At 58.6% G+C, this 11,960-nt stretch overlaps 1 protein-coding gene across 2 annotated transcripts; it reads right to left on the bottom strand.

The window, feature by feature from the left end:
• Positions 1 to 3,038: 3,038 nt before the first annotated feature.
• ISLR2 (immunoglobulin superfamily containing leucine rich repeat 2) lies at positions 3,039 to 11,495 on the bottom strand. Of its 2 annotated transcripts, none has more exons than XM_040257219.1 (3): positions 11,299 to 11,495; positions 8,265 to 8,378; positions 3,039 to 6,785 (listed from the first exon to the last, which is right to left on the bottom strand). In XM_040257219.1, exon 3 carries the CDS (start codon positions 6,775 to 6,777, stop codon positions 4,528 to 4,530), a length of 2,250 nt encoding a protein of 749 aa, XP_040113153.1. In that variant the 5' UTR covers positions 6,778 to 6,785; positions 8,265 to 8,378; positions 11,299 to 11,495; the 3' UTR covers positions 3,039 to 4,527. The 2 variants fall into 2 exon arrangements, with proteins under 2 accessions (XP_040113153.1, XP_040113154.1); XM_040257220.1 differs by lacking the exon at positions 11,299 to 11,495 and adding an exon at positions 8,945 to 9,053.
• Positions 11,496 to 11,960: the final 465 nt, after the last annotated feature.

Here is an 11,960-nt window from a genome sequence, read left to right as displayed (position 1 = left end):
CCCTGCAATGCAGGGGATGTGGGTTTGACTCCTGGGCAGGAACTAAGATCCCATGTGCCATGGAGCAACTAAGCCCCTCGTCATGACTAAGACCTGACAGTTAAATTAAAAAAAAAAGAAAAAATACTCCTTCAGAAAAATCCTCAAAAAGAAAAGTAGAGTTTAGAGAACTTATGTTAAAAAAAAAAAAAAATCTGGGGCAAGACAGCCATAGCAAGATGCCATCCATCCCCTTCCCTTTATGTACCAAAATGCATCACCCTGATACCCCAGAAGGAAATCCAAGGTTACCATCACCACCAGGGAATGGCAATTCAAACATTTACTGACTCAGGTAATCTTCAGAGATGTTAGCTTTAGTTGTGGATGTTATTCAGGTGTCATGGCAGTGGTGGGGGTTGCATTCCAGACAGGAGATCAGGACGTTGAGGACCCTGCATCAGCTGCTACTTCCTCAAAGAAGCCCTGCCTCCTTTTGTCCTTTTGTATTAATGGACTTTCTCTAATGATCTTCAAGATGGTTCTCATTCCAGCTGATCTTTAGGAGATGCTGGGCGGTGGGGAGGGGGGCACTCCTTTCAAATCACCTTTCTGCAGACAGTTTTCCGATCTGATTCAAGGCCACATCCTGGGCATCTGGTTTCTGTAGCTCAGAGAATTACTGCTCCTGATAAATTGTTCCGAGTTCCAAGGCTACTGCTGTCATCCTGCATTCTCTGACCATTTTCCAGGTCCCCTCATACACACTTTGATTCTCTCTCTCTGTCTGTCTCTTCAACCCATTACACACCACTCCCACCCAAACAAGCTTTATGACAAAATGCACTGGAGCTAGCTAGCTAGCACAGCACCCAAAGCATTCAGTAGAGGCTCACAAATGTGCTTTGCATGAGAAGCTATGGAGCCCTGAAGTGAGGGATGGAGGCAGGGCTCTCACCTCCACACATCTGTAGTTCTCACAGAGCACGTGTCAAAGCAGTGTCAGGCCTGGGGGCTGGAAATGTGGAGCACAGACATTTTAAACTGCTCAACACCGGTTCTTCAGCGAGAGGGAGTGAACAGTGAGTTCCCATATAGAGTGAGCACAACTACCTAATAGAGACAGTGTAGAAAAGAATCGGATCTCAGAGGGGGTAGTTGAATTAGTAAGTCTTCAGGGTCCCTTCCCATCCTGGGATTTTATGACATTCCTTGTGGAAGAAAAAGCGGAAAGGCAGGAAAAAAAAAAATCAGAAGAGAGAGGGGGAGAAAATGAAAGAATAAAATATAAAAAGAGACAGGAAGGAAGGCTGGAGGCTGGGGACCATTCTATGCATGGGCCAAATATTCGAATAGAAAGTTCGGAGTTCCTGAGAGGCTGGTGTCTCAATAGGCAGTGGGCAGAGTGTCACAGCACCCTTCAGCACCCACCCATTCCTGTCCTGTGGGCCAAGCCTTTGGGCCTGGCCCCACCAAGAGGGCATGAGGCCCACCTGAGCAGTGTGTGTTCATTAGGAAGCTTGGCCTGGGACAAAGAAGGGCAGAACTCTCAGCAACTCTGCACAGTCTCTTAGGGGCACACAGGATCTTAGGAGTTCTCCAGGAGGGTTCTCAGTCCTTAGAACAGAGGGGACATGAAGGAGCCCTTCTCCCTCCGAGCCTGCCCTCCCACAGTGAGAGGATTGTGTGGGATTGACATCGATAAGCACGCATCAGCCGGGCCTGTGTCCAAACGCAATCGTGTGGTTGGATTCATGAGCCATAGAAATCGGGCCAGTCCCTGCCCCCTGCTCAAAAGCAGCATTTGCAGGTAGAACAAAGCAGCCCGCTTCCTAAAAGATTATACTTCTGAGCTATGTCCCTGACAGTGGTGTGGACTACAGTGGCTGGGCTTAGGGTTGTGGCCCTCAGAGGGGAATCTTTCTCAGAGACAGCTTTGCTGGCCTGGGAAGGGAAACTGGGCTCTGGCCCTGGGAAGTGTCCCAGCTGGGACAGGATGCTGGATGTCTGGACCTGGGCCTGGTCTCCAGACCGGCCTGATCCAGTCAGGAAGACCTGATGATACCCACAGAGAGGGTGAGGGATGAGATAGACTGGAAGCGAGAAGCAGGGAGCGCAGGGATGGACTCTTCACCTGCCCCACTCTTTTCTATTCCTTTCCTCTTCCATCCCTCTTCCTGCCCTGCGATCCCCCACCCCACCACCACCTGAGGAGGTGGGAGGACATTCAGCTGAAACACACCAGCCCAATCCCAGCACTGTAAGCTGGACAGGAGTGTCACTTTTCATCCCTCTTCTCTCCTGTTTCCCACCCAAGAAGCCCTGTTTCTAGGACTAAAATCAGTATGCTTCCAATCCTGAGGGTACATACCTCAGCCCACACCAACATCACTTGCTCTCCAGGTGTGCATGCATCACTTCACTGAGCATCATCACTGCCACCACCAAAACACACACACACACACACAGAGACACACACACACACACACAGGGCTCCTGGGGCAAAGGTGCCAGCTTGTTCTTTGCAGTTTTCCCCCTTTGCTGCTCTCCATCATTTGCCCGCTCTGTCCTTTGCATGGCTTGTGCCAACTTTTGTGCACAAGTCTTGCCCCTCTACCTCCTCACACAACCTAAGCTGGTGCTGAGACACAGAAACTAGGCAGTCCTCACACACAAAGCCACAGCCCATCATAGTGACAGGGTCAAACCAGGGAGGACTCTGCACGATCTCATACTCACACACACACTCTGGAGCTCCCCAAGAGTTCAGTCTGCAGAAAACCAGCCCTCCCTCCCCGACAACCCTCCTCACTCACTTGCAGCCTCCCCCATCCCACTTGATCTCCCGGCTCCATCCCGGAGTTGGAGGCGCCCAGAGCAGGCACCGGGATGTAAACACCTAGAAAAAAATCACAAAGCAGTCAAACAAACAAACAAACAAAAATCACACAAAAGACCCCAAAGGGAGGATCCCAGGGGTTCCTTCCTTCTAAGGTTTCCTCTTGCATCCCCTCCCTCTGTCCCCCCCACCCCGCCCACCCCGACAAAGAGTCACCAAGCCAGTTCAAATCGATTGTTTTATTGACTGTTTACATCATACAGACGCCTTTAGAAAAGGGCGCGGGCTCCAGGGGGCTATTCCGCCCCGAGGCCTCACTTGTGCTGCGCTTCACCGACAGGTCTGGTCCCCGATGCCCCTAACCCCCCCACCCCAACCCCTAGGCTTTTCCGCAAGAAGAACGAAAAAAAAAAGACCACCGCCCCAGTTGCCGCGCCGCGTCCCCTCTCCCCGCCCTCCCTCCCGCCCGCCTCCCAACACTATACTTGACACACTTTTTTACGGGACACAGACTTTTCTCCTACAGAGCACGCTCGTCTAGGACTACAGCCGGGCAAACACTATTCTCGAAGAAGGAGGGGCGGGGCGGGGAGGCGCGAGCATCCGTGGCTTTTCTTCATCCGGACCTCGCCGCAGTCACGCGCAGGCTTTGTGCGAACTGGAGCACTAGTTCCTCACTGGAGACCTGATCCAGGAAGCCAGAGCAGGTTTCCTGGGCCCCCTGGCCCTTCTCGAGCTGAGGTCCAGGCCGCGAGCAGCAGCGGAAGCGGAGCTGTCGAGTCTCCGGAAACCCCAAGTCCCCCACAACGAAACTGGCCCGGGACCAAGGCCGCACCCTCCGCGCAAAAGGGGTGCGTGGTTCTCCGGCACTTTAAGTTAGGGGAGAAGGCGAAAGAAGACGGATTCCCCCCAACCCAAGACACACACACACACACACACACACACAGAGAGACACACACACACACGGTTTTCCCCAGAGGCAAAGCAGGGAGTGTTAGCACCAGACCCGGAGAGTCGCTGTCTTAGAACACAACGAAAATATGAAAATCGGAGTGCGGCGCTGAAATGCGTCCCAGGCACCCGGCTCGGCTCCAGCCGGTCCGAAGCTGAGAAGCGATGAAAGTACAGTAGAGTTTGGTTTCCAGTCAGGAGGGGGCTTTGAAACTAGAAACGGGATTGCCGCCGAATCCTGGCTGCTGGGATGCGCAGCCCCGGAAAGGGCAGAGTAGGGGGTTGAGGCGGGAGGCCATAGCGCTCCACGCCAGGGACGTCTGCTGGGGGTCCCGAGCTGACCGCGAGCCACAGCATGACCATCAGATATTTCCAACGTCTTCTTCCATTTCCTTCGGCTTCCGAGCCCACAGTGAAGTGGGCTCCAGGGCGGGATTGCGCAGATAATTGGAGTGGGAATGGAGAGGCTTGGAGTTCGCCTCACGGTCAGCGGATGGTGTTTCACACAGGGCGGGTGGAGACTGGGGGGGGCGGGAACTGTGCTTGCATGGAGGGGAACTCAGCCCACAGGGACAACGACCGTCGTGGGTGGGACTGGTGAAATCGTCCCACTCCCCACTGGACGCTCCCAGTAGTCAGGGTAAGGGGGTGGAGTAAGTGAAGGTTGGGGTTGGGGCATAAATCCTAACAGCCCTACGCCTCTGCTCCCAGATACCCGAGGTCGGGGACGGGGATGGGCTGCCAGGGAGGCTGGGGGTTCAGCCCGCCGTCTGCCTGTAGTTGCCGTTAATCTCCTGGGCGATGTCGACCGCTTCGGCACCCAGGGGCAGCCGGTCACTGTACTCGGAGCCTGCCTCGAACTCCTCTTGGTTGGCCTTGGACTGGGACTCCACCAGCGAGCAAGCCGCCAGGCTCTCCTCTCTCTGCAGGTCCCCACTGGGGTCCCCCTGCTCCGCGTCTTCATCCAGGCCCTCCCCGGGGGCCTCTTCCGGCTCCTCCCCGCCCGCCTCGCCGCCCGCTGGGTAGCTTTTCTCGGACTCGAGGTAGGAGGCGCGCGGGTCGAAGTCGGCGGCGATGCGCTTCTCCATGGGGTCGGGGGCCTGCGGCCTCAGGATAAGGCGGTAGGGCTTGCCCGGGTGTTTGGCCAGCAGGTGGCAGCAGGCGGCGCCCAGCAGGGGCACGGTGGCCAGCACCAGGAGGAACACGCTCACCGCCACGATCACCAGCAGCGAGGGCAGCTCTTTCTTGGTGGCGAACACCACTTGCACGTGGCAGGCCTCGCCTGCCAGCGCCAGGCACACGGAGTAGTTGGTGCCGGGCCGCAGGCCACGGAACCAGTAGGCGTTGACGCCCTCCTCGACACGCGACCACTGCACTGCTGCGCCGCCCCCCGCCGGGCACAGATAGAGCAGGCGCAGTGGCCGCCGCCCGGGTCGCCCTCCTCCCGCAGAGCCCCCGGGCCCCGGGCCCCAGCGAGCTGCCAGGGGCGTCAGCTGCACCCGCGCCTCCCGCTCCGCCACGTCCAGCGCGATGACGCCCAGCTCGAAAACGTGAGGCTTGAGCTCGGCGCTCTGGTTGAAGGCGTGGTTGGACACGTACCGCGAGAGGTCCCCGTGGCCACAGCGCTGCTCCTCCATTGGGTCGGCGGGGACCTGGGCTTCCACTTCTTCACCCTCACCTGCCTCCTCCGCCTCCTCTTGCTCCGGCCCCATCTCTGAATCCCCGAGTACGCTAACCCGGCCCATGCCTTGGCCTTTGATTTTGCCTTCGGGCTTGGACGTTAGGACGCTGTTGCCCCGGGTTTTAGCTGTGGACTTACGCTCAGAGGTTGGAGCCTGCCCATCAGGGTCCCCCCCTGCGCCAGAAGCGTGCTTTGGGGAGCCGGCAGCTGCCACTGCCACGCGTACCGACGTGGAGTTGGCACCCAGCTCGTTGTGGGCACGGCAGGTGTAGACGCCTGCCTCCTTGGCACTCAGGAAGGGCACCAACAGGGAGCCATTGGTGAGGGCCACGAAGCGCGGGGTGGCTGGGGGAGCCGGCCAGGCGTGTACTGGAGTCGGGGTTGGGGCCTCTGTCTGCGTTGGCCCGTCCCCATCTCCTTCTCCCTCCCCGTCTTCCGCCCCGTCCCCGCCGTCCTCCCCGCTCAGGACCAGCGGGGCTAGGATTACGGTGCCACCTGGGATCTGAAGTTGCCATTGCAGACGGGGCGTGGGGTGTCCTTCGGCGACGCAGTGTATCATGAGCGTCAGGCCGGAGGGCAGGGGGCTGCCCGGCGCGTCGGGCGGCGGCTCCATACTCAGATGCACACTGGGCGGTACACAGGACAGGGCGGGCAGGCGGTGCACCGGCACACCCTGCAGCGCAGGAGGCGAGGCGCACGCGATGGAGTCGGGCTCGGGTAAGGAGACCCGGGTGCTCGCGGCCCAGGCCTGCAGCCACACAAGACTGCAACTGCAGTGGAAGGGGTTGTGGTAGAGTTGCAGATGCGACAGCGCGCTTAGCGTGTCGAAGGTGCCAGGAGCCAGTGTGCGAAGCCGGTTGTTGTTGATGCGCAGGGAGCGCAGATCAGGCAGCGCACCGAGTGCGTCCCGGGGCAACGAGCCCAGGCGGTTGTGGTTCATCTTGAGCAGCTGTAGCGCGCTCAGGTTACGCAGGTCGCTCCATGGGAAGCTGGATATGAGGTTGTGGCTCAGGTCGAGGTTCTTGAGCTGGCTCAGCACGGCCAGCGAGCCGGGTTCCACCGTGCGCACCTCATTGTGCGCCAACCACAGAGAGGTGACCTGCGTGACATCGGCGAAAGCCCCGCGCCGCAGTACGGTGATCTTGTTCGCCGACAGACTGAGCGTGGTCACGTTGGCCGGCAGTCCTTCTGGCACCTCGCGCAGCTCCTTGTAGGCGCAGTCGGCGAACTGGTGCGCGTACTTGTCCACGCAGGCGCACGGCTCTGGGCACGCTGCGGCCGCTCCTAGCAGCGCCCAAGCCAGACACAGGGCCCTTAAGGGTACCATCGCTGATCCTGCAGGTGGAAACAGGGGGTGAGGGGGTGGTAGGCGTGGGGTGGGGGTAGAAGGATAGGCATGGGAGAGAGAGGGGGGAGGCGTGGGACCGGGAGGGGTAGGGGGATAATGTGACTCACCGAACTCCAGCTTCCCTCCCCGGCCAAGCTCTGCCTCCTGTAAACCTGTCTAGGGCAGATCCCAGGGCTCTGGTAACTTCCTGCTCTGGGCCCAGAGTCTCTCTTAGGCACGAGTTGGAGCTCAATAAGTCTCGGGATTCAATGCGTGCTCCCTCTCAGGACTTTCTTTTCTAGCAGCCTCCAACCTCGCTCTTTTCTCTCTTCCTACCCTGTCAGCCTCCACAGCTAGACCCTCCAAACCCTGGGCCGATACCCGGTCTGCCCTGAGCTTTGCATTGATCCCTGACTCTGTTTCTAACCCTAGGTTTAACTCAGTGAAAGGGATACATAGGCTATTTTTGTCCATGACCGTCTGTCCTCCCCTGAACTCTTTGTCGAACTGCACAGAACTCGCCCACACACGCCCATAGAGACGCTGGACAATACAACACAAGCCCAGGCACCTGCCATCAAACAGGGACTTCTGTTTAGGGGTTTAGGGGGTCCCAACACATTTCATAGACAGACAAACACAAAGACACCCAGACACAGGCACCATCTACTCTGGAGACCTCATTGTTCTCTGAACTGAACACAGCCTTTGTACAGCGTTCTCCAGCATCGGGCAAGGCACTTTCCTGTTCATTGTTGGAACTGACAGACATCAGGGCACAGGTCCTCACATGGGCGGGCCTACATGCCGGGACACAGGCGGGCACTTGCGTCTGTAGACAGCCCTCTGGGACTGAAATCCCAGCGGCTCAGCAAGAGGTGTGAACTTGCTGCAGGTGGCCGGAAGACTGGGGCTGGGACGGGGAATCAGGCTCCCCAGGCCCCTCTCGGGCTGCAGTCGAAGCTGCTTCCCCGGGGGCTGCAACTCCGGGGAGGGGAAACCATCAGGGCTGCCGGTCAACCTTCCTTTTCCAGGCTGGGACCAAGAGCAATGGAGGGATGTCGCTAAAGATTCTCACTCCCCCCTCGGGACCTCCCATGGGGTGAGGGGGTGTCCCTGGCCAGTGGGGTCAAGGCGCCTGTCACTAGCTAATCAAGTAGAAGGTTCAAGATTTGGCCTCTTTTCTGTAGCCCAGATGCCTGACAACGACCCCCCTCCCACCTGCAAAAAAAGATTCTTATCCCCGGTCACAACAAACGCACCTACAAACAGAATCCCGGCTTCCACTTAGGGCTCCAGACAGGTTGGCAGAGCCCCTCCCACACTCTGGTCTTTAGAACCGGCATCCCCACTCCTGGTTCCCGAGGGAAGGCCCCTCCCCTCTGCTCCCCGCTGTCTCCTGCTTGGACAAGCCAGCAGGGTCTGGCACCCTGGACGGACTCTATCCCTTCCAGGGTCAGGGTTGTGCAGTGGTCTCCGAGGCTTACCGGCTGCTCTCCAACTCTCCGTGCGCTGCCCTCGGGTTGCAACCCCCTCTCCAGACTGGATGTCGCGGAGCCAGGACGACAGCCCAAGGGCGCTCCCCACATCTGTTGCTGCGACTGTGGGGGAAGATGGTAGAGAGGCAGAGAAAGGGACAGGTAAGTTGTGGATTCCCCTGGCCCTGAGGTCCCGCTTCAGTTTTCTCTTTCGCATCTGTCTCCCTGCACCTCTCACCGGCTGCAGATTGAAGAGTCCTCCCGGGCTGCGGGGCTTTGCGCAGCCTCTCCCACCTCCCGCATCGTCTACATTTGTTAAAGGCGTAGAGATTCTTCCCCTGGTCACAAAGAGGCGCCCCCACGCCCACCGCCCTCGACTTGGCTCTTTCTAGTTCACCGCACTCCCCAAACCCACATTTCCCTACCTCTACACATCTGCAGACATGATCACTATTCTTAATTATGTAGCCTCCACCCCCAGTTCAAACATGTTGGCACAGACACAGACCCTCACACCGTCCACACAGTTGCTCTTCAATATTAGAATTACCGATCATCATGTAATAATCGCGCCAATGTGTTGAGCTCTCGCTACGTTCACGCACATTTTCACTCGCCGGTGAGTGTTCACACCCGGGACACTCACCATTCCCCTCCGCCTGCACGCACACACATTCATGCGCACTCACCCTCACGCCCGGGTCCCGCCAGGGCCCGTTAGCTTTGCTGCTAATTGAATGCGAGCCTCTTTTACGCCCCGCAACACGTGAGACAAATCATCTTTGAGGAATTGGGGGAAGGAAAGGCGCACTCCTGAAGTGGGGGAGGCGTGTCTTTGCCTTAAAACTCTTTCTGCAAAGGCAGGCGGTGGTGCCGACGGACCTTGCCCGGGACTGGCTGAGCTGCGCGCCGCCCGGCTCGCGCGGACCCTTCCTTCCCGCACCCTCGCTGCTAACCGCCTCCTCCCCGAAGCCACGTTCAACACGATGCATAATTGATAGTGTTAGCAGAGCGCCTCACCCTCCCTGCTATTTTTGCCTGGATCCGGGCAGCTACGCCCCTGTCTTCCCCGCCCCCTCCCCACCCCCAACAGCCCAACCCGTAGACTAGAACGCACCGCCCTACTGGGCGAGCGGAGAAGCGACGCTCCCCTCCCCAGCCCACCACCGCCCCATCCCAGCCTCCTCAGCTGGACTGCGTACGTCTTGTCTTTTGTGGCTAACCCAGCACTAGAAGCCCACCGCCCAGCGTATGGGACCGTGCGTATCGCCGAGTGGGGCAGGGCGCGTGGGTACCAGCCTGCGCTCCCACGAAGCCCTGGCACCCCAGCGCCTCGCCCTCTGGTCTTGCTAGTCTGGGGCTCCGAGGCTGCAGCAGACGGCGGGATGGAGAGGCATGGCTACAAAACGTCTGCTCCTTTTGAGCACTGTGGGTTGGGGATGTAAAGCTTGAGCATCTCTCTCCCTCCTCCGCCCCCACCAACGTCTTCACGGTCTAACCAGCAAACACACCATCAGCCACCCCACCACCCCCCGCACACACACTATCCCTGACAGCCTCCGCAGCCCCGATACCGCCCTACTGTCTCACACCCTCACACAACAGTCGGCCTCAGCAGACTCGAATATATGCTCTTCCTGTCTCTGGCGAAACTCCGACATTTCTTCTAGCGACAGGAAAGTGGAGGCTCAGGGATGTCCATGCATTTGTATAGAACTCGACTTCTGTGCCCCCAGTGCCCATGACAGCCCTGGAGACAGAGTTGCTGACCAGAATCGGAAAGGGGGTGAACATGCAGAGCCCCATTCCTCGGTTTTTCCGTAGACACTGAGCACTCTGGGGGCTCTTGGCCCCCGAGCCCTCACTCCGGCCAAGGCGGTCTCTGGAGGTGGGTCAGTTTGGGGCCTCTGAGATCAATCTTCTTATTTGAATTTGAGCATTTTAATGAGCTGAGTAGGTGGGGGAGAGCGTCGGGTGCTGCATCTAAAGAGACCACCCCACCAGGGGTTCCGAGGAGGCTTTGTAAATTAAATATGAACAGACTGCTCCATGCATACTCCGCATCCTTTCCTCTCGCCTATTCCTGCGGTCGCTACAGGCAGCCCTGATGGGACCAGCGCATCTCATCAACCCAGAATTCAGAACCCTGAACTTCACTCCACTTGCCAGTGTCTGTAATCCCTACAGACGCCTCCGGGGAAGGCGATGGGGGCACCCAGAGGGAGAAGGTGTCTTTGAGGAGGGAGGAGGGGTAAGGGGCAGCAGGAGCAGGTCCCTAGTTCAGGAGTGAGTTGGGGGGGGGGGGGGGGGCGGGCTTGGGGGGGGGAGGGGCCTGGCCAGGTGGGGGAATGGCGCCGGCCAGCAGGCCTGGCACAGCTTCTTTGTCTGCTCAGCAAGGGGGGTTTCCTGGATGTACAGTCTGAGCATCTTGGGAATCTTGAAGGGCAATTCCAGGAGCCTTGGTCGAATAAGAGGGATCTGGGGAGAGGGGGGCCCTGCAGCCAGGTTGGAGAACAGAGTCCTGGATGGGGGGTCCTGGAGACTTTCTTTGGCTGGGGGAGGGGTGCCTGGCTTAAAGGCAGTGACCTGGACTCAGGCTTGGAAGCATGTGACTTGTGGACCAGTTTTCACTCCCTCCCCCTGTTTTGGTTCTTTTTGCCTTAGGCTAGGAAGCTTAAGGGGAGGCAGGGATGGAGTAACTCGGAAGGGTTGAGGACTGGAAGATAGAAGCCGGGGAATGGAAGGAAAAATGACCTCTCTCTCTTTCCGCAGAACTTCCCTCGACCGCGGGGACTCACCCCACCTGGGGACCTCTGGGGCCCGCGAGCCAAGAAAGACCCCCTTCCTTGTTCTTTTGCCGGGGATGCAGAAGCCAGGGGAATTTGGCAGGGAGACAGGGCTCCAGGAGCCTGGAGGGGGGCTAAGGGCGCAGTAGCCACCCAGGAGAGGGAGTCAATTCCCGCGGACCCCCGCAGCTCCCACCCACTCTCCTGCAAGCGCTTTTGTTCCCCGAGCCTGCCTTCGGGGAAAAGACAACCCTTACCCCCGCCTTGAACCCTGAAGAGTTCAGTGCCCGCCCGGGCAGGGCTGGAGCCCGAGTCGCCCCGGGGCAGAGTCCGCCGAGGTCTCGGTTGGGAGCTACGATTCCAGAATCAGCCTCCGAGCTCCTCTTGGAGAAGGCTGTGCGTATCTCCACCGGCGCCGCCAGGCGCGCAGGAGCCAGCCTCTCTAATGTTGGTAATGTGGATGATGGTACAATTACTGAAGGGCTGGGGAACCGGGAGCGAAGATACCACCCCCACCTCCGCCTACGTCTTTTACGGTTAAAGAAACAGACACCTAATTAGGTACGTGGAAATAGGGGAGAGAAGCGGTACAAGTTTCTAAGACGCCAGCGTGGAGGGCCCGGGTTTGAAATCTGCAGAATATAGGCTAAGGTTTTTGGACCAGGCTGCGGTGCCGACCCTAGATACACCCAGAGAGGATAACTCGAGCTCTGGGCAGCTTTTTGTGGACTTTTAACTGTGACCTTGCCGACCCTCACGGTTCCGAGGGTAGGGAGAGTTGAGACCCCCTGGATCCCGGCACTAAGCTACCCGGATTCTGTCTATTCAAAGATCAGGCCCAGCCCTGGTTCGCGCGCGCCCCCTGCTGGAAACCGCCTGCCGGGCTCAGAGGCGCGGGGCAGCGGCTGGGGTACCTTGG

The sequence above is a fragment of the Oryx dammah genome, unplaced genomic scaffold (assembly GCF_014754425.2).
Source record: "Oryx dammah isolate SB20612 unplaced genomic scaffold, SCBI_Odam_1.1 HiC_scaffold_16, whole genome shotgun sequence".
NCBI lineage: Eukaryota > Metazoa > Chordata > Mammalia > Artiodactyla > Bovidae > Oryx > Oryx dammah.
The sequence above is the reverse complement of the archived record's forward strand: the minus strand, read 5'-3'. Positions and strand labels throughout refer to the sequence as shown.

Bases quoted from the DNA above. Each gene is read 5' to 3' on its own strand.
- ISLR2 (XM_040257219.1), bottom strand. From the start codon at position 6,777: ATGGTACCCTTAAGGGCCCTGTGTCTGGCTTGGGCGCTGCTAGGAGCG.